This window comes from Ochotona curzoniae, unplaced genomic scaffold (assembly GCF_017591425.1).
Source record: "Ochotona curzoniae isolate NIBS_2020 unplaced genomic scaffold, NIBS_Ocur_1.0 contig_1274, whole genome shotgun sequence".
Taxonomy (NCBI): domain Eukaryota; kingdom Metazoa; phylum Chordata; class Mammalia; order Lagomorpha; family Ochotonidae; genus Ochotona; species Ochotona curzoniae.
In genome coordinates, this window is record NW_024465023.1 from 28,285,530 (window position 1) to 28,309,732 (window position 24,203).

The 24,203-nt window shown below is 36.7% G+C and overlaps 1 protein-coding gene across 6 annotated transcripts in view; it reads right to left on the reverse strand.

The window, feature by feature from the left end:
* The window catches only part of CNKSR2 (connector enhancer of kinase suppressor of Ras 2), a 232,610-nt gene that overhangs the window by 61,260 nt on the left and 147,147 nt on the right, over positions 1-24,203 (reverse strand). For 4 of the 6 annotated variants that reach the window (XM_041000355.1, XM_041000371.1, XM_041000396.1 and 1 more), the window contains 4 exons: positions 21,990-22,079; positions 19,917-20,131; positions 631-679; positions 48-220 (listed from right to left, as the gene is read on the reverse strand). In XM_041000355.1, the coding sequence (XP_040856289.1) occupies positions 48-220; positions 631-679; positions 19,917-20,131; positions 21,990-22,079 (527 nt within the window). The remainder of the gene's footprint in view (positions 1-47; positions 221-630; positions 680-19,916; positions 20,132-21,989; positions 22,080-24,203) is intronic. The other 2 variants (XM_041000362.1, XM_041000379.1) reach the window with 1 other exon arrangement.

Sequence of the window (24,203 nt, forward strand, 5' to 3'; positions counted from 1 at the left end):
TATTGGTTAATGAAAATGAGCAGGAAACAAAATGTGCTTTGTCTTACCTCCTCATTAATATACCAGTATAGTGATGCATCCTTTAGGACAAACCAGTATTTCTTCCATTTCTGTGAAAAGTAACTCTTTGCATCTTTCTTTTTCCAAAGCCAACCCTCACAGTCACCACGGCCAAGATCTTTGCAAGAAATTCGTCTTTTGCTTTTGCCTGCTATAGGACCTAAAGAAAATGGTAAGTGAAAAAAAAATGCTTTAAATTTATTAGAAGGTATGAAGGTAGATGGTTAATCTATAGATGCCAATAATAAGCTGAATACTCAACTATCTTAAACATTCTTACTTTGACATTGTACTAGAATTAAAAAAAAAAACACCAGAAATTCTTAATACCTTCCCCACAAATTGTAATGAGAAAGTTGAGAAAGTTATTTCAGCCTCAAAATTGTAGAGATCATTTCTTACAAAAAATACCTTGCATCATAAGTGAGCTGAAAGGAGAAAGCAGTGTTGGCAGCTGCTACAGTAGGGTGTCACACTCTTAGACAACACTAGCTTAGGGAAAAAAGGATGGATGAAGTGTGCTGATAATAAACACAGTGCAAAATAAGCAAGTAAATGTTTCTTTCTTACCTTTGTTTTTCTTCTTTGATTTGTGCTGCAGAGAGGACTGCTGAAATGTCTGAAATTAAAGATAGGCAAGAATATAACTAATGCTCAGGGTGAGATTTAGAGTAGCAGCATGCTAAATCGAACTCTGAAGAACTAAATGATGACTTCATTTTCCAAAGCACCAACAACTTTTTTTTATTTATATCTTGTCCCTTGACTTCCTGTTTAAGCAGCAGATGACATCTTTACCTCCTTATTTTCTTGGTCGCGACAAAGGCGCACAGAGCATTCATTTCATTCACACACATACACACACACCCTTGTACTAAGAATTCACTCTTGCTATCTCAGACATATCTCATTTTTATTTTTACAGTGATCCATTAGTCAGGAAAGCAGGCAAATATGGCTATCCCTTCTTTTCTTGAATTTCTTCTTATTACATAAGCTACTATTACCCACTCCTCTAGACTCCAAACACTTCAATAGTACGATCAGTGAATTTGAGGTAAAAGATCCCTGATTTTATTCACAAAGGTATTTTCTCTAAAGAGCATATAAAATTTGCCTGCCTGAATTTCATGCAATGAATTCAAATTCCGTGGCACTTCACTATTTACTATCTGTTTTAATAAAACCACATTCTACTACTAAACTTTTCTTATTTTGCATTTGGTTTACAAAAACCTAAAAAGGTCAGATAATTTGTTGATATATAGTACAAATGCAGAAATAAATAGTGGAAGTATTATATATATGTGTAAGTGTGTGTACTGTATGCATAAAGCCAAAATTTGCTATATGCATGTCATGTATATAAAAGTTTGCAACCAATTTTTGAGCAAAATCTTAGTGGATAAAAATATGTTTCTGTATTGATTTTCCTTACTGTACTCTGTTTCAAAATAATAACTCAAATAATAATTCTGCCTAGTGGGCTTAAGGATAGCTAATTTACATTTAGTTATTTTCCCTAAATTGTTTGGTTGGAAATTACCAATCAGGTTTCTTTTTTTTTCCATAAGTAATCATTATAGTTTTATAGCTCAATGTTTTGAAAAAAATGACAAAGTTAGGGACAGTTTGGTTTTTAGGAAGCTACATGGATAATAGACTGCTTTGAAAGAACTGGGTTATATAATATACCATCTATGCTTTTCATATTAAAAAAATTTACATAAAACATTTTATGTTCTACAGGTTTTCTTTTTTAACAAAATCATGTTATTTTTATCCACAAAGTACAGTATTTTAAAGAATATCATGACTGCAGAATATATAATCAATATATATATTGTTGAAACCTGAGGATTCCTACATATCCCAATACAAATTTATCCATAATTTGAACAAAAGCCTTAGATGTCTTTTGTAAATATTACAGTGCCACTCTGTTAGGAGAGATCTCATTATTTTTCCAAGTGACTTCGCATTTCTTAAGATTAAAAAGGTTAATTGAATTGTATGCTTTTGAAGGCAATGGGAAAAGCCATTGAAACTATGTAGTTAGACCTTTGTGCAGGAAAGAGCTAATAGGACTAGCTCCAGGTTGCCTGATGGGAACTCTGCTGTCAAACTGTTCCCTATTCTGATGCCTACATGGTCAATTCAATAAAATCTTTGGGTGATAATAAGTCTCTGTGACTTCTCTTGGACAGAATCTTTGCACTGCACATTTGTAATTGTAGTTTTGCACAGTGTGATCTGTCATGACAGTGAGACAGCATAGGCAGTCTGCAGTGAATTCCTACAGATTCCAGAAGTTTTTTTTTTTTTTCGTTACTAATCTGTCTGTGTATATATTCTTAACGTGTCTTTTGAAAACTTTAGCTGTGAGTATAACTATATGTTGTGTTCCAGAAGTGTTTGTACCAAGCCATCAAGAAATGTGGGAGGTTTTCGTACTCGAAACAACCTCCTGCTCAAAGCACCCTTACAAACATAGATTAGAAATTGCTAATAATCATGACATATAAAACGTGTCTAGTTATCATTAAATGTAAATAAATGCTAGATTATTGGGATCTATAATTATTATTACTACACGGAAAAATGCTCTAGATACTGAGGATTTCCTTATGCCATCAGAATATCAGTTCATTAAATATACTTTAGGTGCAAACTTATAATCCTGTATAGGTTTTTCTAGTAGAACTTATAGAAATATTCATTCTCAGTGATAGAAATTTAATTAGTATTATCTTTTCAGTTTTTAGGTATATTATGTAAAATTCAATAACAAGACAACATAACAACATTAACAACAGACACATGATTATAAGGAATAATATAGCTGCTCACTATAATGTGCTAGGAGGATAAACTAAAAAACCAGAATCTTTGCTTTCATGATGATGAATAAAGTTCTCCAGAGGATGAAAAGTCACAACACAATTTGTTTCTATATTTATCATATAAGACTCATTTAACTCTTCTTCTAGGTTCATACACAATAAGTACATCATTTACAAGTCCCTTCCTTGGCCTAGCACGATAACTGAGTGACTAAATCCTCGCCTTGCACAACGAGCCAGGATCCCCTATAGGCGGTGGTTCAAGTCCTGGCTGCTCCACTTCCCATCCAGTTTGCGGCCTGGGAAAGCAGTAGAGGATAGGCCAAAGCTCATCTTTAAAAATCAATAAAGTTTCTTTCCCATTAGTCTATGAATAGCACAATTCTGCAGTGTTTTGTGCTTAGAAAAATAAGTCTTTCAATCTTGAACAATAGCTGGGCTAAGTGTTGAATTATGAGCTGAAAACACACTATTAAAAACATGTTAATTTTTTGGCATCTGTTGCTGCTCTTAAGACACATGAAGCTATTCTGTCATTTGTTTTGATCTATCTTTGGTATCACCATGACTTTAAAAACTACTTTCTCATTATTTGTAATAACTTCAGTTTCACTATGATTTGTCTAGATTATAATTTATCTTTATTTAGTCACATCTAGTATTCATTGTGCTACATTGAAAGTGTTATTTCTTTTACTCAGAAAATTCTTACACATTATTTCTTCAAGAGGTCTTTATTAACCCAGTTTTTTCTTCTAGATCTATGTTGGCACCTCTTCATTACTGCCCATGTGTTTTTCAGATTTTAATTATTTCTTGTTTTTGTAATGTTCTTAAGTGATTTTGTTCTGCTTTCTAATTTCCTACTTCTGTGCTTATTCCATTCTAAAGTTTATCTTACATGTAGCGTGATTATTTGACTGTATTTTACATTTCTGAATATATACTTGATACATTCTCTTGAACATCTACTGTCCTTGATCTGTATTTGAAAATCTATTTTAGATGCTTCTGTGAGGAAAGAATCATCTGACTGTTTAGTCCATTGCCTTTTTAGAAGGATTAATTTTCTTGAAGTGGAGGGTCTTCCTGAACAGAAGTTACTTCGTTTTTGCATTCATTCCTCCTTATCTAAGGGTTTTCTTGTCTCCTGCCTCTATTGTCTGGGGGCCTTAAGATATTTTAGCTTTTTGGTGGTGGCATGAGTTGGTGTCTCATTCATGAAATTCAAGTGGAAGAGGCTTCTTTATGCTTCTGAATGCAACTCTATGTTTTGTACTCTGTTGATATTCAGTGATTTAATTTTTTAAAAAAGATCTATTTATTTTCACTTAAAAAGCAGAGTAGAAGGAGAGAGATGGGGGTGGTGGAGAAAGGGAGGGGGAGAGGGAGATATCTTTCACTTGCTGGTTCACTCCCCAAATAGCTAGAATGGTTGGAGCTGCTCTAGCCTGAAGTCAAGAGACAGGAGCTTCTTCTGGGTCTTCCACATGGGTACAGAGACCCGAGGACTTGGGCCATCCTCTGCTTGCAGTCAACTTTTACTCTTTTCTTTCTCTTACATCCCCACAGCCAATCTACTAGTATGTTATATCAGCTCCATGTCTAAAACATATGTGTAAAGCTGTTTTCTGGTATCTGCTTGATGTGTACAATTACCATAGATTTTCACCCAAGACAGAGGCAGTACATTCTAGCACATGCAAAGCAGAACTAGGGCAGCCGCTATTCCTGCTGCTTCTGTTTGACAAAAATTGTTGAAATTTGAGATTGAAAGAAATCTGGGTAGGTCTGCATGTCTTTTGTGAAAAAGCAATGTTTATGTCAAGAAAAAGTGGAGACAATTAGATATTCTACTTGCAGGCTACTGAATTACAAGTAAATTTTAAAAATAGAGGAAGTAATAATACAAACAGAATCATCAATACAGAATGCATATGAATCTCAAGTGAAGTCACTATTATGTAAGAATGATGTCTCAGCAATGGTATAACTGAATCATGATAAGTGAAAACATTTTTTGCCTAATGACTTAACAGTTTTATTTAAAAATATACCTGAAATCAAAAGTAGCCTTTTCTGGTTACTTTCACTGTTAGGCTTGTTTTTCAAATACAATGAACTTTTTTTCCATCATAGAAATTTCTTTATGGCTAACATCATGTTTATATCAAATACTCACTGTGAGACTTTTTTGTTCCTATGAAATAGACAAGCTCTCTAAGACAACACCTCTAAACATTTCCATATCTAGTTTCAGTAGAATTTCCTTCATTTGGAGAATTTTTTCCATAATAGAAATATTTTTTTCAAATCATACTGAATAAAAATATAAGTTAAGCTCTAAAATTTTGGAAGTTTCCATGGTATGGGCATTTGGCCAAGTGATCAGTATGCCACACTGGATGGCCTAAGTTTGACACCTACTTACAGCTCCTGAGTGCAGCTTGTGATCCAAATTCTGGGATGGCTGAAGTAATTAAGTTACTGCCATCCGAGTGGGGGACTTGAATCAAGTTTGTGGGTTCAGCCTCTTGCCCAGTCCTAGCCCCTGCCCCTGCTAGCCTGCGCAGAGGGAACTAGCAGGTGGGAGCACCCTTTTTGACTCTTGGTTTCTCTATTTCTCTATCCCCCACAAACCCTCATAAATAAAATTTATGAAACAGTATGTGAAATTCATTTTAATAACATAATCAAAATACCAATCATATTTTTCTTTCTATTCCATAATGAACCAGATAATAAGGCATGCATTTCAGACCAAAAAAAAAAAAAAGAGGGGGGGAGGGGGAATAATCTAATCAAAAGGGATAAATTTCATAGGAAGTTCTATTTTAACTTCTAAGTTTATAGTAGAAATCTAATCATCATTATGCTGTCAAATTTAGATGCCATTTCCCTAGTCCTCTCTGAAGTACCATGATTATCTTGTAAGCAGGAAGACTGGATAAAAAAAAATAAAACTAATTCATATAAACTCTTTATGTTGTTTGCTGCCAATTCTCCAATACTACTTGCCTCAAATGGCCCTGATTGTGTTTTACTTGTTTCTTAGCTCTATGGTGAGGACATTTTGGTAGTCCTCACATTTGGTGCTTGGGTGAATAATCTATGTGCTACTGAGTGCCAGTTACTATACCAGATATTCTACATACATTAATCACCTATGGTAATAAGATGCAACTAAGTAAAGCAAGTTCAGCAACTGGCTAGGACAACATAGCCCAGGTATACAGTCTTCTGACAATTTCTGCTGATCATATAAAGAAATTCCACGACCATGAAGAAAAAATCCATGTCAGCTAGTAGATTCTGAAGAGATTTCATCATGCTTGGAGCAGCGAGATTGGCAGCAATTCAGAACAGTTGAACCATCAGAACTGCTTGAGCAAGACCCTCGGAGCATGCCCCCCCTCCATTGGGGACCTGGGATGGGTGGGAGGCTGGGTGGGGCTTCTCCCTTTGTTTCTCCCCTGACCCCAGATACAGAAAAAAAGATGATATTAGCGTGGAAACAATGGTCTTACCCATCTTCCTGTAACCCTTGACCCTTTGTACCCTAATCAACTATCAAAATAAAAAATATTTATTATCAAAATTATTTTATTATTTTTATTATTTTATTATCAAAATAAAAAAATATTTAAAAAAGAAAAGAAATTCTATGAAGAACTGTTTAATATTTTATTAAGTGGAAATCTCTTTAGGCATATTAGATATTTTCTCCTAATTCACACTCATATTATTTATCTTTTTAAGATCTAAGAAAGATAGCTTAAGTTTACAGTTTCTAAGACACACTTCAAAAAATTACTAAGTAGGTTATAGGGGTGTTAACTTCATAGAGATGGTTCCACTCAAGTCCATTCCAGATTTTTCATAATTAAAAGCTTTATCTAACTGCCACACATCATACATGCTGTTGCTAGAGAACTTTTCAGAATTTTTGCCACAGCAGGTCTTCACAATAGCCAAACGGAAGGAAATCTCAGCATGGCAGTTTCCTGCTGCAACTAGCTAACCTGGAAGGAAACTACATATTTAACAGTTCCCATTTCTAAGTGATTTGGCTATATATAAATGTCTCTTCCTCTAGCTCCTCTGAACATTGGACTCGGAGCTTGTGACTCTCCTAGGAGAAGGGCACCAGCTTCATTGTTGATGATAGAGGCAGTATTTTGGTTTGTGCTTATAAGTTTCACTTTGCTTTGTTTTCTCTCACTTCATGTCCAGATTTTCCTCCCAACTGCTGGATCTACAGAGGTATCTTTGTCAGCTTCTCAAATAAGATTTAGTTCTTTATTTGGTGATTCGGCTTCCCCAACTGAACCTTAACTGATAACCTCCTTAATGTCTTAGCGAGAATGCATAACTTTTTTTAGGCTTCTTGATTTGCTTGTTGTAAATTCTCCTTCATAATAAGGAATTGATATTAAAAAAAAAAAAAAGAGTTAGGACTAGTTACTACCCAGAACAATGGAAAGAACTTTATATAAGTGTTACTGAATTCTGGAAAAAAGTGGGAGTAAGCTATTATTGCATTCTTACTAATGACAATATAATGCCCCAAAATATGTTTAGTTTAACACAGCTGACTTAAAGTGTGTTTTTAATAATGCAACCATGTAGATTTTAGGGAACATAGTCCTTTTCTTAACTGTTAAATTCTCACCTGAAGGCTATGGACTCAAGAACTACTGAACCCTGGAGAAACTCTATGAATCTATCTAAATCAGTTGCATATGAAGAGTAGGGGTTGGAACACTAACCTATGTTTCAGGATTCTAAGCCATTCCTGGCTTACCCTGATATTTATAGACATGCTGAATCTGACTTGGAAATATTATTTACAAATGAGACACTAGGTTTGAGCTTAAGCAGTTTGCCCCACTATCAATAGCCATCCTCTCCAAGCCAATGAAATGTCCATAAAAGCTTCAAACACTTTAACATTGTTTTTGGTAAATACTTGTAAGAAAGTAGTTTGTAACAGTCAGTAATTATATTGTTTAAGAAAAAAAAACTTTGGATAAAATCTAGGATTGTATATTAAGAAACTACACTGTGATGGCTGCCCAGGGCACTGGAAACAAGGGGCTGGTCTGCTCCAGATCCGGCATGTCTCCCAGGATTCAGCCTGGAACAGGAGGGGCCACATCACCGACCTGGTGGGATTCCAGTTGACCAATGGCACACCTGAATGAACATTCCTTACATAGTTGGGGCATAGACAGCCCCTTTGCCTGCCCACGTGTCCACAGGAGCATAAAACTGCTCAACACGTATCTCAGCTGCCCTTTTCGCCTCCCTCTTCCTTCCCCTCTGCGCGAAGGGGGCCCAGGAGCGGATTTTCCAATAAAGCTTCCATTAACTGAACAACTTGCCGATATTATTCCACGAGCGGGTGGACAGTCGGTGGTCATGATCTAACACACTCATAGTTTTGCAGAAAGGAGAGTGTAACCATAAAAGGGGTAATATATTATGGGAGCTGAGTGAAAAAAAATACAGTACTGTTTATATAGCCCTCCAATCAGAATAGAGTTTTAGGAGTAAGATAATTTTACCTGGAGTTTTACTAAACATGAAGTCCTTGATTAGATGAGTTATGGTGGCAAGATGATATGAGTAAGGTGAAAAAAGTCTACTGCCTACAACATTTGAGGAAGTTTTCTGATACTATGAAGCTAACAGACACAGGTCTACAATATAAAAGAAAATAAAGCAGATTCAAATTCTCTGATAAAACCTACTAAAGGCAGGCATGTACAAATAGTTTGTAGTTTATCGACCTCAGGAAAGAAGCCAAGAGCTTGCCATTGGAATTTAAGTTTTATTCTTTCTAAAAGTAATAAGGGATACATACAATTTAAATTTAATAAATATAAAATTCCCAATGTCCTGCTTTGCATGACGCTTCAATAACCAAGCCAGATTTTTTTTTGTGTGTGTGTTTTGCTTCCTGGCAGTCACTGTCTAATGACAAAGTAGCAAAATGACATACACATTTGCTCAAACATGAAACCAAAAGGGTTGGTTTGTAAATATTCTGGTTTATTCAGTGTGAGTAGAAATCTGTGATGAATATGAGTACATGATGGAACGTTTCTATGTGTCTAATGCTCAATTTTCAGTTAAAATTGATGAATCAAAGAGTTTCTGAATGTTTAAATCATACTTTAAAAATTAATGAAATTTATACATTTAATCAGCTTGTTAGGAATTCCATTCAGTTGTGTTACACATCTTATCTTCTACAGGCTTCTAACACAATAAAAACAAAATATGTTACTCCCATACTCAATCAACATTGAAATAATAGTACTGTGGCTCTGGTTCTTATTTAGTATGTATGTATTTTAAACTTTACTTAATGCAGGTCTCTCGTGTGAATGGCAGGATCCCAATCCGGCTTCCTCTCAGGGTGTGGATTTGTTAAACCAGGAAGCGGAAACTGGAATAAGAGCTGGGATAGGATTCAGGTACCCTGATGTAAGATGTGGACATCTTGACCTCTAGCTCAAACAGCTCCCTGCCCCACATCGCTTCTGGTTAGTCTTTCATTGCCTGTAAGGTTTATAGCGACATCCCTCTTTTTTAGAGGTTCATCAACGTTATTTGATTTTTCAGAAATACTTCAGAGCTTTTGGGTGAAGTTATATTCCACATTGCTTTTTTGGGTTTCAATCTAATTCTCTTTTATTAGGTCTTTTGATTGTATTTTTGTTGTTCCTTTTCTGTCTTCTAGAGGAGAGAACTGAGACTAATGCCACCTTTATCCTTTTCTGAAATGAGCACTCAGTGTTATAAAATTCTTCTCGAAGCACATATGTGTTTTCCCTTTCATTGTGTGCAACATTCCACAAGACTTCCTCTTAAATCTATGGACTAAAATATGCTTAGGTTGCATTTACTCCAGGGGTTAAGGTGCCTGCATTCCATATTGAAGTGCCTGTGTTTGATAATCATCCTTAGCTTCTGACTCCAGCTTTCTGCCAATACAGATCCTTAAAGGCAATGGTGCTAATTCAAGTAATTTGGTTCTTGCCACCCATATGGGAGATCTGGATTGAGGCATTTGGCTTGGACTCTTGGTTTTGGTCTTCTTCCTGAGCTGAACAACTCAGACTTTCAGGATTCAACCGGTGTCTGGGATATCTCTTTTTCTCTCTCTCAAACAAATAAAACTTAAAATTTTACAAAGGAGTAGGTTTTTGATGCGGCATATGGATAAATAGAAATCACAACATACTAAAGGATAAAGTAAGTTGGATACAGACAACTATGAAGTCTAACAATAACTTACCATGGAAAGAACAGTAACCAAAAACTACAGATAACTTAAAAAAAATTCTAACGATATATGAATATAGCATTCTTCATAAAAGTCATAGAAATTCAAACTATCTACAGTGTTTGGGAATAAGAACATAAGTGTACCATCATGGTTGCATGGATACAAAGCTTATTGTAAAATCACTGACTATTCGGTCAACTCTCCTAATGCATTATTTTATGATCATTCAATTTGTAACCATTAAAACTCATTTAGTAGGCACAAAAAAAGCAATGCTTAAGCATAAGTGAAAATTAAAATCTGAAATTACATGTTATTTGCCTGTAAGAATCAAAGAACTGCCAATTCTGGGTCTAGCTACTGAAAATCATTGCTTTGGGGAATTGTCCCATTCGGAAACACTTTTCACAGGCCAGACTGTTCCTATATAGGACTTTCCCAATGTTACTATGAATTTGACGGTAACACCCTAGAAGTGGTCACACTTCTATAAGCATTAAAGAAAACACTCAGAAATAAAAATGAAAATATTTACAATGGATATTTAGCATGTACCTTGGTAAAGAAAATATTGTGTCATACTCTACTACGGATGTTTCCTAAAAAAAAAAAAAAAAAGCAGAAATGGAGAAATTGGTTGTTATAAACCACTTATGAACTCAGACATGGTTCTCTTGTCACTACATTGAACTGCCCTGTTATTTTAATTGCTCTGATATGAAAACAATGCAGCTAACTCAGTTGGTCATTAGACAAATCAACCTTTATAACTGCTTATCAATTTACATATGGCTGACACTATTCAAACTATTGTGCTTCTGTTGTTATCATTGTTTTTGAGGGGCAAAAGACTACAAATGCTCAAATCCCAGGTCCATCACGTAACTACTTATTTAATCCTAACCTGTAAAATGGGTATAACACCAGCACCTTTCTCTTAAGGTTGTTACAACTGTTAAACAAGTTAATATTTATAAATACTTAGAATAGTACTTCATAAGGATTATTTACTGGTCAAAATTTTTAAAAATTAAACTCTTTCAATAGCTCTCCACCACCCTCTTCATTCTATCAAAAATAAAACAAAATAAAAAACCACAAGTTGACCAGAATGGTCAGATATACTTATTAGAAAGAAAACAACTGAGTATTGCAGTTACATCCTAAAAAAAAAAAATCAGAGAAGCCACACAAATGTTGGACTACTGTGAATTACACAGCTTTTTGAACACCTACACAGAACTTTTTAAAAAACATCTACAATCACCTTACTAGTTTCTGGAAATTTCCCTGCATCTGCCAGGATACATAATAAAATTTTAGCTACTCTGGTGTCTTAATGTGTATCTTAAAAGATTATTTGTTTTATAGATTTATTTTGACAGGAAAGCAAATTCTAATATGCTTATCATGTAAGGGAAAAAAGTCCTACAAATTTAAAGATGAGATTAAGAATAATGCTATTTTTCTTCAAAGACTTTTCATTACATTTGAACTTGACACATACATGCATTCAGGAAGGCACACACATATGCACATTGACACTGTTACATCCTTTCCCTCATATGCTCTCACGTCAGATGAGGGATCTGGCAGACAAAAACTTGCTCTTGGAAAGAAAATCAGTAAGTAGGTAAGGCATAATTACACTCCTGAAATATGCTATTAGCATTCTTGGCTGATGGGAATATTGGGACAAATGTAATCTGCAGGAAAAGAAAGGAAAGCAAGAACTAGCTGCGACTAAGGCTTTGAGCTAGAGGGGAGGGACTGGCGTGGGAGCTTTTGTGGAGCTCCCCTTTGCTATACTATTGATTCCTCTGGAGCTGGCCCAGGATATATACAAGCAGGTTCTGTGGAGGCAGCAGATACTGAGTAAGACACTCAAGTTCCCTACATACCGATTCATTCACTTGTTTAATCATTTATGTATCACATCTTCATTGAGACCTTCTAAGGTGTACTATACTTAAACTGGATGCAGAAAGATTCTATGTAAACATAATAAAAAACAAAATTAAAAAAAAAAAGAAATCTTAACACCAAACAAAATGAGAACTTCTCATTGCCCATCATGGAAATGTATATGGCTGTACTACCATGCACAACGTGAAAGGTACTAAAAATAAGATGCTTACACAGATGAATATATGACTACAAATCAAAATAAAGGTTTTGAAGAAAAGTGTTCCAAGCTAAGAGAGCATAACTGGAGATTATTTAGCTGGGAGGTAGTGATTGGGGAAGGTCTTCTTGTGATTTCAGGGTTAGAATTTTCTAGGAGGAGGAAGAGGGAAAGTGATGCTCAGGAAAAAAATAGCAATGTTGACAAGGGAGGAGGTGGCAAAAAGCTTTGAATGATGATGCTAGCTAGAAAATTATGAATTACTTCTTTTCAAATAAGTTTGAGAAAAAAAAACTACAGTTACAGATTTGTGGAATAGAAAGCAAAAATATTTTGCAATACAATAAACTTATATTCTTTATTATCATATAAATATTTTTGTTGTGGGCCTGGTGTGATGGCTCAATGGGTTGATCCTCCCCACTGCAAGGACCGAGATCCCATATAGGTGCCGGTTTGTGTCCTGGCTGCTCTATTTCTGGTCCAGCTCCCTGCTGGTGGCCTGGGAAAGCAGCAGAGGGTGGCCTAAAGCCTTGGGAGCCTGCTCCTATGTAGGAGACCCTGAGAGAGTTCTTAGCTTTGGATCTTTGGATCTGCTCAGTTCTGGCCATTGCAGTCATTTGGGGAATGAACCAGCAAATGGAAGATCTTTCTTTCTGTTTCTCCTTCTACCTATAAGTCTGCCTTCCCAATAACAAGAAATAAATGCCTGATTATGGCTTGGGAAAGCAGTTGAGGATGGACCAAGTCCTTGGGCAGTTGCAAACATGTGGGAGACCCTGTGGGAGTGACTGGCTTCTGGCTTCAGATTGGCTCAGCTTTGTTTGTTACAGCCAGTTGGGAAGTGAACCAGCAGATGGAAGATCTTTCTGTTTGTCCTTCTATCTGCAAATTTGATCTGCCTTTTGAATAAAGTAAACAAGTGTTTGAAAAAAATAAAACAAGACTAATGGGGATTATATTCTACTTCCATTTATAAGGAACATTACATACACACACGCACACAGTCCTTTAATAAGTGAAGAGTACTCAGTGTTTATACTGTAATTAAATTCATACTGTTTTCTTTAACTTTGAACTCAAATTCTTTAGACTACATGGAGATCATACTACACAAGAGGCAGCAGCCCATGAAACTCAATACTCAGTCCTCATACTGCTCGGCCATTTGACTTCCAGCCCATTAAAAATAGCCAAGCTACCCTAAGAAGCAATTAGTAAAAATGAAGATTAATGATTCTTTGGGAAAATGACTGTATTACATACTGATACTGATGCTATTTTCAGTAAAACATAAGAAAAACTTTATCATTTTAAAGTAAGTATGTAAAATGGATAAAATCAAGAGTTTCTATGAAACAAAGTCTGCCATTTAAGTATGCATTCGTTTTGCTTCCAAGGTCCAAGAAATCTAATACCCACTAACCCCAGCAACAGATGACGCTGAATCACTAACTGTCGTCTCTAATAGCAGCAGCTCTGTATGTTTTGCTTAACCTAATAAAATATAGCAATATAAAGCAAATGGAAATCTGGATATAAATCAGTCCAGGAACTGACAGTGTCATTTACATAAGTGTATGTTTACGCTAAACTTTTTCAAAATGCACTCATTCACTCAAAGCGTACATTTTCCCAATAAACCTCTATGACACATTAGAGTTGAATACGGAAAGAGACCTTAAATCGGGGATTTGGGTTCTCTTTTCAACACCAGCACTTATGCTTGCTTGCAATACTGAATAAATCTGAGTTTGAGTTCTCTTGTTTTAAAATAGGGTCAATGTCATGGTCATAAAACCTAACAAATACAAAAACTTCCTTGTTACTCGAAAATACTAAATAAATGTAAGGTGAGGTCCTCAGGAGAACTTAAGACTCCTTTAAAAAAATTTATCACTTATTTTTCAAATCTTTTTTCTGAATATTATTTAATGTATCCAACATGTACTTGGGGACTAACAAATATTTCGTTCCTTCTAAACTTGAGATAAGATTTAGGAAGTATCTAGCCTTTCACTCTCAAATTGAGTGCTCAGCATTACAAGGGATAATCTCACTCCCTGATTAACAGCTGTCCTTCTTCTGTGTTGATTCTTTGTCAAAAATTAGTTAGGATAGATATGAGCTATCTGTGAAATATTGTTACAGACTCATGCCATTGAGAAGAGAAACCTGGACCTTCTGGTTTCCTTTTTAAAATAAACATCTAGACATGAAGTTAGTAGACCAGATTTTCGATATACACAAATAATGTGCTTTGGAAAAGTGGCAATACAATTTACACGTGTAAACAGTGTGAGAGGAGTTAGACTGGGCAGTAGGCAGTTAGGGTATTCTGGGTCCCCAAGTCATTTTTTTCTCAGATATAAAATCCCCCACCACGTCTTAGATTCACCAGACCATGTCTCTTCCAAGGGACAAGGGTGACATTAGCATATCAATTCCCCACTTGAAGCATCTCTGGCCGTTGTGTAGGAGGGCCTTAGGCTGATGTCCTTATCATTGAAAAGAGGACTGGAGGAAGTACTCATATTCCCAAGGCCAGGAATGTCCAATGTCTGACACCTGTCTGGTCCTTTGCCACAAAGCCAAATACCAAGGGGACCAGGAATTTCCTTTTGTCCTTGGGGAGCCCCTTTGAAGTACACCTTTAAAAGGTACATTCCCCACCATTAATACGGGTCTCTTTTTTCCACTTTCCCTCTTGCCATTATGGCAGGGGGTAAGGGTCCTTCCTATCTCAGAGCCCCCTCCTGTCACTGGGACGGGAGCCTCTCTTCTCAACTTTTCTAATAATCTTTTTTTAAAGATTAAATCTTTAAATTTTAAATCTTGCTTTAAAAACTAAACTGTGTCCACATGAAAATTCTTTCCTGCGAGACAAGAATTGAGGTTGCTGCCGTATTCAGGGTCAAAAACCCTACAACAACAGTACCCCTAATGTCACTGATTTTCAGTTTGAATCAACTTTTACCGTCTTGCTTAATTTAACAAGTCAAAATTCAAAGACTCACCTCTCTATTTTTCTTCCCCACACAGGAAATGCACTTTTAGTAACGCATGACAGAATTGAACAGGCCGGTTATTTAAAAGTCTTTTCAATGACTCACCACAGTTCGTAGAATAATCCACGTGCTTTAACACGGTATATGCTCTGAGCTGAAGTATCCTCATCTTCACCTCATCTCTATCAACTTTCCTTTTTCAAATACGCTTCCTGTCAGTCATATCCAGACTTCTGTTCAGGTTACAACTTAGGACCTGGGATGCCAGATTTTAGAGGAAGCTCAGGGTTTACTGAGCTCTCCTGACTAATGGTGACAACAAAAGTGGCCCCCTTCACACAGATAAGAGCATTGATTTCAGACTGACTTCAAACGTCTGTGGAAAAAAAACCCTAGTAATCTGACGGGTCAGTAATTCAGTGGAGCAGTGCTGGTAGGTGCGGAGTTAGACTGGGTAGTAGGCAGTTAGGGCATTCTGGGTCCCCAAGCCATCATTTTTTCTCAAATATAAAGGGGGTATTTTCCCCACCATGTCTTGGATTCACTAGAGCAGTGTCTCCCAAGACAAGTACATATTTTAACACATCAAGACCCTGCTTCCCCAAGAGACAAGGGCGACATTAACATATCAATCCCCCACCTGAAGCCTCAGTCTGGCCATTGCCAAGGGGGAGGGCTTCAGACTTGCCTCTTCAACATTACAAAGGGACCAAGGAAGTGACACCTTTCTGGCCTTTTGTCCCAAGGCCAGGTACCATGGAAACCAGGAATTCTCTTGTTTATGGAGAAACATCTTTGAAGTACCCTTTAAAAGGTGCCTTCCTCACCATTAATACTGGCCTTTTTTTTTTTCCCCCAATTTTTCCTTCTGCCACTATGGCAGGGGTAAGGGTCTTTTTACTTTTCTTCCTGCCACTATTGCAGGGGGTGTTACAGTGTGGGTAAAAAATGTTATTGTTGGGCAGTGTGAAGTTTCTTTGTGTAGAGAAAACTGCTACTTTGCTAGGCCAGGAAGCGCCTGGACTTTGGGAGGATTCCGCTTTAGTGATAAATCTGTTCTTAGTTTGGGAGGATTCCGCTTTAGTGATAAATCTGTTCTTTGCTGTCCTGCAACATTGTGAACCCAGGTGCAGGAGGGCAAGGGCACAATTCTTCTCCGGTCCCAGGAACAGGAGGAAGATAAGGGTGTGAGAATGGGATGAGCCATACAGATAATGGATATGGGAACAGAAGAGGCTGCCCGTGCCTGAAGGCCATAAAAATGAACATGTCTAAGATTGTTATTTTTGATGTATTTCCCAGCCCCAAAGGGCCTATGTAAGCTTCTGTCTTGGGCTATTCGGGGTCCGACTGCCCTGCTTGGCTGGCATGTGTGCCCCAAGTGCGGTCTGGCCCCAGCATGCTGGCGAAATAAACTCTGTTTGCTGTTTGCATTACCAGTGAGACTCTTTGGGGGTTGACTAGCTTGCACCCTGATGTCCGGGGCTTTAGCCCGGACTCTAACAGGGGTAAAGGTCCTTTCTATCTCAGAGCCCCCTACCGTAACTAGGACAGGAGCCTCCTTTCTCAGCTTTTCTAATATAATAAATCTTGCTTTAAAACTAAACTGTGTCCACACGAAAATTCTTTCCTGCGAGACAGAATTGAGATTGCTGCCGTATTCGGGGTCAAAAACCCTACAACACTGTGGTCCGAGCAGTGGGTGTGGAGGACACAAGAAGGTGTGTGGAGAACTGTTCCCCTGCAGGCAAGGCTAGGAGGAATTTTCTCTTGCATGGCAGGGCCAGGTGGATGTCTCTGCAACCACCTGAAGGCAGTTCCACCTCCCTTTGCATAGACACCGGACCACCCAATTGAGACTTCTGTAATCTATTTGGGCATTGTCTGCCTCTGAGCAGTTGGTCTTTACTATCTATGTGAGCTTGGAAGTTGATTTGCTGATTGGCAAAAGGTCCTTTTACAATTCTTGCTGTCTCTGCTGCCCCCATTGATCATCCTTGATCTTTAGGTCCCTCCTTCTGTGATGCATTTCCTCCCTTAACTGATTCAAGATTAAGTTGTAGAATGAGGATTGTAGTAGGAATGTGTTACTGATTGATATGCAATGCCTATTGAGAACTTCCTGACCACAAGGGCAGGATGGATAACATCCTGCTTTAAGGTGAAATGAAAGGCAGGATTATCCTGGGAAACACCCACTTGATCATGACATAAAAAGTCTGTGCCAGTCTGTGACTGCTTCTGTATAAATAAAGGGGACAGCTTTCTTGCATTGACCATTAAGATCATGAAATCATAGTTGAGACCATCCAGGCCTGCTGAGGTCTTGGCCACACCTTCAGGTGGGCGGCATCAGAATTGCCCACCCATGGGGAACATCTTACCTGTAGGTTCCCTGGCCAACAAGGAGGGGTCAGGGAATGCTTAAAATCCCCAGGCCCTTCCTCAAACTTTTGGTGTCTCTCCCTCCCCTTTCGAGAGGCACCCCACCTCCCGGCTTTCTCTCCAGAGGTGCTTTCCCCTTCCCTGCTCACCTGGTCCCTTCGCAAATATAAGCTTTTCTGTCTGCAACAGATTCCCGGCTTTTTATTTCTATACTAAGCTGAGGAAAGAACCCACTGGGCATTTCTGGTAACAACAGTGGTCCATTTCGTTTCTCTCTATGCCTACTCCAGGCACCCTTCAAAAATTCTAAACTGCAGCTGGACTCCTGCAGAGCAGGTCTTTATAGGGCCACTAGTCCTAGAGAGGCAGAGGCTTGGGAGTATGTAACAGGCAAGAGGTGAGAATAAAGAAAAAGGCAGCTAGCATGCTAATGATACGCCAGTCCAAATAAAAAATATTTTTCTATGTTTTAGTTTTGCGACAGAACTATAGAATAAATAACAAGAGGTTTATTCAGGGAAACAATTTAAATGGAAGTTATTACATTTTTTACAACTTGTTTGTCAAGTGCAATCTATATATATGATATAATTTGAGGGATATATAAGATTATTAACTTGAAAATTGGCCTCCTATGCTTGAATTTCAATTTCCGTCTTGGCCGGGCCAGACCAAAAGATTACATGTGGACAGGACTTTCCCCAACTGTGAGTCTCAGCAGGTACACTTTCGAGCAAGTGACAAACTGAAAGTTTTTCACACTCCAAGCATTGAGTGCTACTGTTTAAATTACAATTTATGAACATGTAGTTTATGTCTTTCTGGGGCTTGAAATGAGAAGCTTGAGTTTTATTGGAACAACATATACCTTTTAATCAAAACTGCTCTGGTTAACAAAATTCCTCGCATACACCTGGCCATCGTCCTGGTTTCTCATCATTCATTTGCATTTGAACCCCCAATTGATGCTCTGTACTACAGATATCCAACAGGCAAATAGGGGCAATGTAGACTGTTAGCTCAAAATTCTTAAACATTTCTTCATTACTAAGGCGAGAAAGAGCTTAGGTAGATTACCACAAATTCCTGATCTAACCCCTGTCTGTTTCTACAGGTCTAACTACTCTCTTTCCTCACATCATTTCTTGCAGTTTTTAAGCAATTCTGGACCTATAAAGTCCCTGGAACATGCCATTTCCCTCACACTTGTGATACACTTGTACCCCTATCTCCAAGGCTAAAATCCTCTAATTCCTGAGGTCTTCTATCACTTAGGTATTTCTTATATTTCTTTTTTTTTTGTATTTCTTATATTTCAATATTCACAGATTATAATAGCTAAATTATATTAGGGCCCTTGTTATGTCTTTTTCCTCATATAACAGAAGGCTATCTTTCCATTTTCACTGCTAGTACCATGCTTCCTCCATAGCTAATAAATAGGAGATGATCATTTTTAAAAAGAATTACATATTTCACTAAGCATAATGGTCGCCAATTGCATCTATTTTAATGTTTTCCTAGATTTATGGTAACTAATATGGAGAGCACCAAAATGCAATGCATATGGGCAAAACTGTCATTTTGAGATCAGCTTATTGTTCATAGCTCTTTTTTATACTCCTGAGGAACAGAGGTTTTTCTACTTACTACTTGATGAATTCTTTGTTTAGCGTATGGTTATTCTTACGATTCTAAAGTAAATTGAAAGCATATTATTGCAAAAATGAAAAGATAGGAAAAGAGGACGCAAGGTAGAAGTAAGGGAGGAAGGTTGGGGGTACAGTGTTCTTAAAATTGCATTGTATTCTTAAAATTGCATATGAAGTACATAAAAATTTGCTTCCTTTACATAAATAAACAACAGGAATAATGAATATATCACCCTAGCTCTAATGTAGAATTGTATAGCTATCCGTTTACTGAACATTAGCACACTGATTACTAATCAGCTAATTATTATCTAACACCAATTTTATGGATATTAAGCTATCATTAAAAATTCAACTTGCTACAACACACAAACTGATGAACAAATGAATAATCCATCATTTTTTCTTAAATGACACAACTCTTAAAGTTCAGATCCTATGCAAAAAAAATTCAGGCAAGAGTATAAAAATAATTCAAATTTACCTGAAACATTTATCAGCTTCCAACAAAAGCTGTCTCTCAAAGGATTTTAAAAATTTACTTACATGGTATAGTGTAGTCTCTGGCACAGGTGTGCCCATGATGTCTTGTCTCAATGCATCCATTTGCAAACTGGGTAGCAACGAATAGTGAGTTGGGCTATTACTCTTATCCCCCTTCTTTTTGGACTTCTTTCCTGTGTCTTTTTTGCTGTTTCTCTGAAACATATACTCTTCTTGAGCAATTTTTTCATTGCTCATATATCGAAGTAGAGAATTTTCTATATAAAAAGAGATAAATACACCAGTGTAAATATGTGAATGTCTCAAGTTTATTACTGTTTTTCAACGTCAGGTATATTTGCCAATGGTGCTATAAGATTTAATTTCAGAGCTTCAGCTTGATTTAATTTATAGATTTGTAGGGAAAATACAGCAAATCTTAATTATTTGAGATAACAGGACAATAAGGAATATACAGTCTATAGATTATTTTGCCAAGTTTTATCACTGAGCCAACTACATAAGAATTCACTGAGCAACTTAACTCAGAAGTTGTGGTTGGTTGGTTCAAAACGTTTGTAGGAAGAATGGTGGGTATTGGGCCTCAAGGTTAAGATGTCTGAATCTCATAGTGGAGTACCTGGGTTTAAATTCCAGCTGTGGCTCCCTATTCCAGGCTTGTGCTAATGAATACTCTGGAAGACAATAGTGCTAGCTTAAGTATTTGGGCTTCTGCCACTAACATGAAAGACCTGGATGGAGTTTCCAGCTCCCATATTTGGCCTGGCCCACACCCAGTCATTTCAGTATTCAGGAAGTGAACCAGCAAATGGGAACTCTGTGCTTTTCAAATAACCCCCCAAATGTAAAAGGATCGCCCAGTGGGATTTTGCTAAAGCTTGATGACAAACATTGACTTATGGCATGTCAGGTAGCACCCTCGAAGAAGTTAAAGTCCACGTTATGAAACAGTAGTTGGGAAATTAATTTATAAAATGTATTCTTAAATCAATAATCCACACTTACTTCTTCAATGGCATTTTCCCTCAAGATGTCATTATATTGTGAAGTCCCAAAAGAGTAAGTCAGAGATGGTATATGATAAACAGTTATCTTTTCTTGGTGTATTACATAAAACAAATGAGATTAGAAAGTGAAGTTTAGAAAATGAAATGAACACACAGATGTAAAGGAATCTGTTGATGCTTCTGTATCTGTCAACATTTTCAGAATGCTCACTCCATAAAGCCAGTGTTAAGAAGATGAATGAAGCAGATTTTCATGTTTGCATATCCATGTGGTTGTGCAGTAATGAAATTAGCTCAGTATAATGGTTAGCAATAAGAAGCAAATGGGTCAAAGATACTATGAAGGAATCTTCACTTACATTGTATTAAAAGTTGTTTTTGCTTTTGATTTGTTTTGTTTTCTGTCTATAATTTTAGCTCTGTGTTTCAGAAAGTGAAAAACAGTAGAAGAACTTATTGGACCTTCCATATGCACACTTGTGCAACTCCTTTGAGTAGTAAGATTTTCAACTGATTTGCAATTTTCAATTGCTGACCTCAATAGCAGGGTAAATGAATACAAACACTTACTTTTGGTAGATACTTCAAGAGTAGCCCAACCCTATATAAAAGGATAACTCTGAATAACAAACAGAACAGAAAATAAAGCTGTTTTCATCCCCATTCTATAAAGCTTTCATTACAGTCACTGGCCCTGTCGCTCTTAGCTTTTACCCTTGTGTGCCACTGTTCATTTGAGGTGTATCAACACAAAAGCAGTGAAAGTGCATTGTGGACCAATGGGAACTGAGCACAAACTGCCCTTACTCAGTGAACTTAAGTATTTTATTCAGTTTCACACTTCTGACCTTTTTTCCCAATATTAAATTTCAAATAACACTCAGATATTCATTTTTCACATATCATTTATTTATCTTGAGCCCCTGAGAAGGCATTCAGAGAAGATACCTACTTAAAAATGGGTCAAACATTTGTCTTGACTTGGTTTGGTTATATAATAAAGTCAATGATAGAATGTTATCTACTGAAGCCATACAATCTACTTAAAGAACATTTAGATTTGCTTGTTCAAACAACCCTGCCTACACTGAAATTCTAGAACACTTACCTCTTCTACTATCTCTCTTCATCTTATTTGGATCTTCATAGTCCCCCACCCAATTATATTCCACTGGCATAGATATAGGTCGTAGCTTGCCTAAACACAGAGAACAAAGTTCACATCACATTGTTTTTCTTCCCCAAGTCTACTCAAACTTACACTAGATTTTAGCTACAGTCTACAAAACACACGCTTATGCAACATTATGGTTGACATTTGTGTAGATGAAGAAAATGTGTGTTTTGAGCCAGAAGGTGAAACTGCCTGTAGCAACTGACTAGGTGTTAATATAAAATTAATGTATTTGTTATGTATAATGAAGAATAGTCAAAGTTTTTTCTCTTAGGAATTTCAGACTTCACAAGTATGATTCTTTACAAACAGCATCATTATTTTAGTGATTTGATTTTTCAGTAACTAGATATCTGTCTTATTCTTATATGTCCAATCATTTATACCTTGGTAGCCAACCTCCAAGATGCTGACTCCTTGTGTTTAACCTGATTACTAAGATATCAATCTACTGTTGAAATACCACAGGAATAACTTCTTATTTTAACTGATTGCTAACTTCTATCACTGTATACTTTGAATACTATCATGCCTCAGCAATATGGCTGTGTTCTCTTTAATGGCCTATAGTAGTTTGCCATAGTGAACATTTTCTACTTTACATACTCCAGAAATCACTCCTTTGGCCTATCTCATTTACCTCTGTTTGATTCTTACTAAAGAGCATTTTATTTTTGCAAGGAGAACTCTTGGCAAAAAGTTCAAATATAACTTTTTTGGTGAGGCGGCAGTAAATCATTTCTGTTCATCTTGAAATTCCTAAAGCATGCAACAATCAAAACTAATCATTCAGAAGTATTAAAGGATATCATAAAGCCTGGAATGAGACAGTTGCTTATCAAATTTTGGATTACTGAAAAGTAGGGACACATAAAAAACTGTATCATAAAAATAATTATGATTACAGTAATTATTGTAATAATACAAACACAAATCATTTACCATGTGTCACATGCTGATTGTAAGAGTTTTGTGTTAGGTATTAAATTATGTATTCCTTAAATGAGACATATACTATCATTACGCTATGTTTATCAGATTAGAGAACGGAGACAGGTCATGTGCTTGTTCCAGAACACACAGCTGGTAAGTGTGTAGTATCAGGATTCAAATCCAGGCACTCAAATATCATTTCTGTCATAATTCTAGGTGACTTTAATATTCACCCTCTGATATTGTGTCCTCCCAGTTTTTCGGCTTTCTTTCTTCTATGTATCCCTGTGGCTATATGTTCAATCTTGTTTTTTGAAAAAGCTGAAATCCCTCAATATTCCACTTTACAATTTCTATCTTTTGCATTTCTAGCACATGTCCTCCAGTGCTTTAAGTCCAACAATCCTTCCATCTTTAATTTACCAAGTTCATCACCTTTCAATATCTCTCAGTCACTAGAAAAAGGCTCCAGCACTTCCCTCCTTGCCAAGTAATATTTCACAATAATTAGGCGACTTCAAATTTTGCTACCTAGAAAACTCTATCACTTTATGAGTTTTTGCTATATATAATTCTATGTATGTATATATATATGTGTGTGTGTGTGTGTGTATACACTAATAAAATTAGTTTAGTATGTTTTACTAAGCTCTTTCAGAGGCCAAGGATGATTAAAATGATAAAACATTAATGAGCCAAGAAATGTAGTACTTAAGTTTCCTTCCAAAGTCCATAAATGATTTTGCAACTGATCACTACAATCATCACAGAATATATCTGCTTCCTTATGCAAAAGGGATCTGATATATACAATATCTAGGTTAATATATTGTGTCAATTACAGGAGGGGAAAGGTTTGAAACAGTCTTCTTTTCTCGTATCTGTTTCAACACTGTGGACTCCCATAGCTCTGTCCTGATGACTTTGGTGTTTATGATATATCGCATCTGTTTGTATACAGGCTTTTTTCTACTTTTTGCCAGTAATTAGGTCTTATATATCTTGCTTATGGTTTTCTCTAGAAAAAGCTGGTTTAGACAGAAATTCATTAGGAAGATCTCAAATCAGATTCTATCCCTTCTGAATTAATCAATGGTCCCTGACTTCCCTGACCCAATCTCAGCTATTGCAAATTCAGGGAGTAAAAACAAAGGAAGAAAGATTTGTCTCTCTCAGTGTGTGTGTGTGCAGTACGTCTCCCTTTTCGTAACGTTG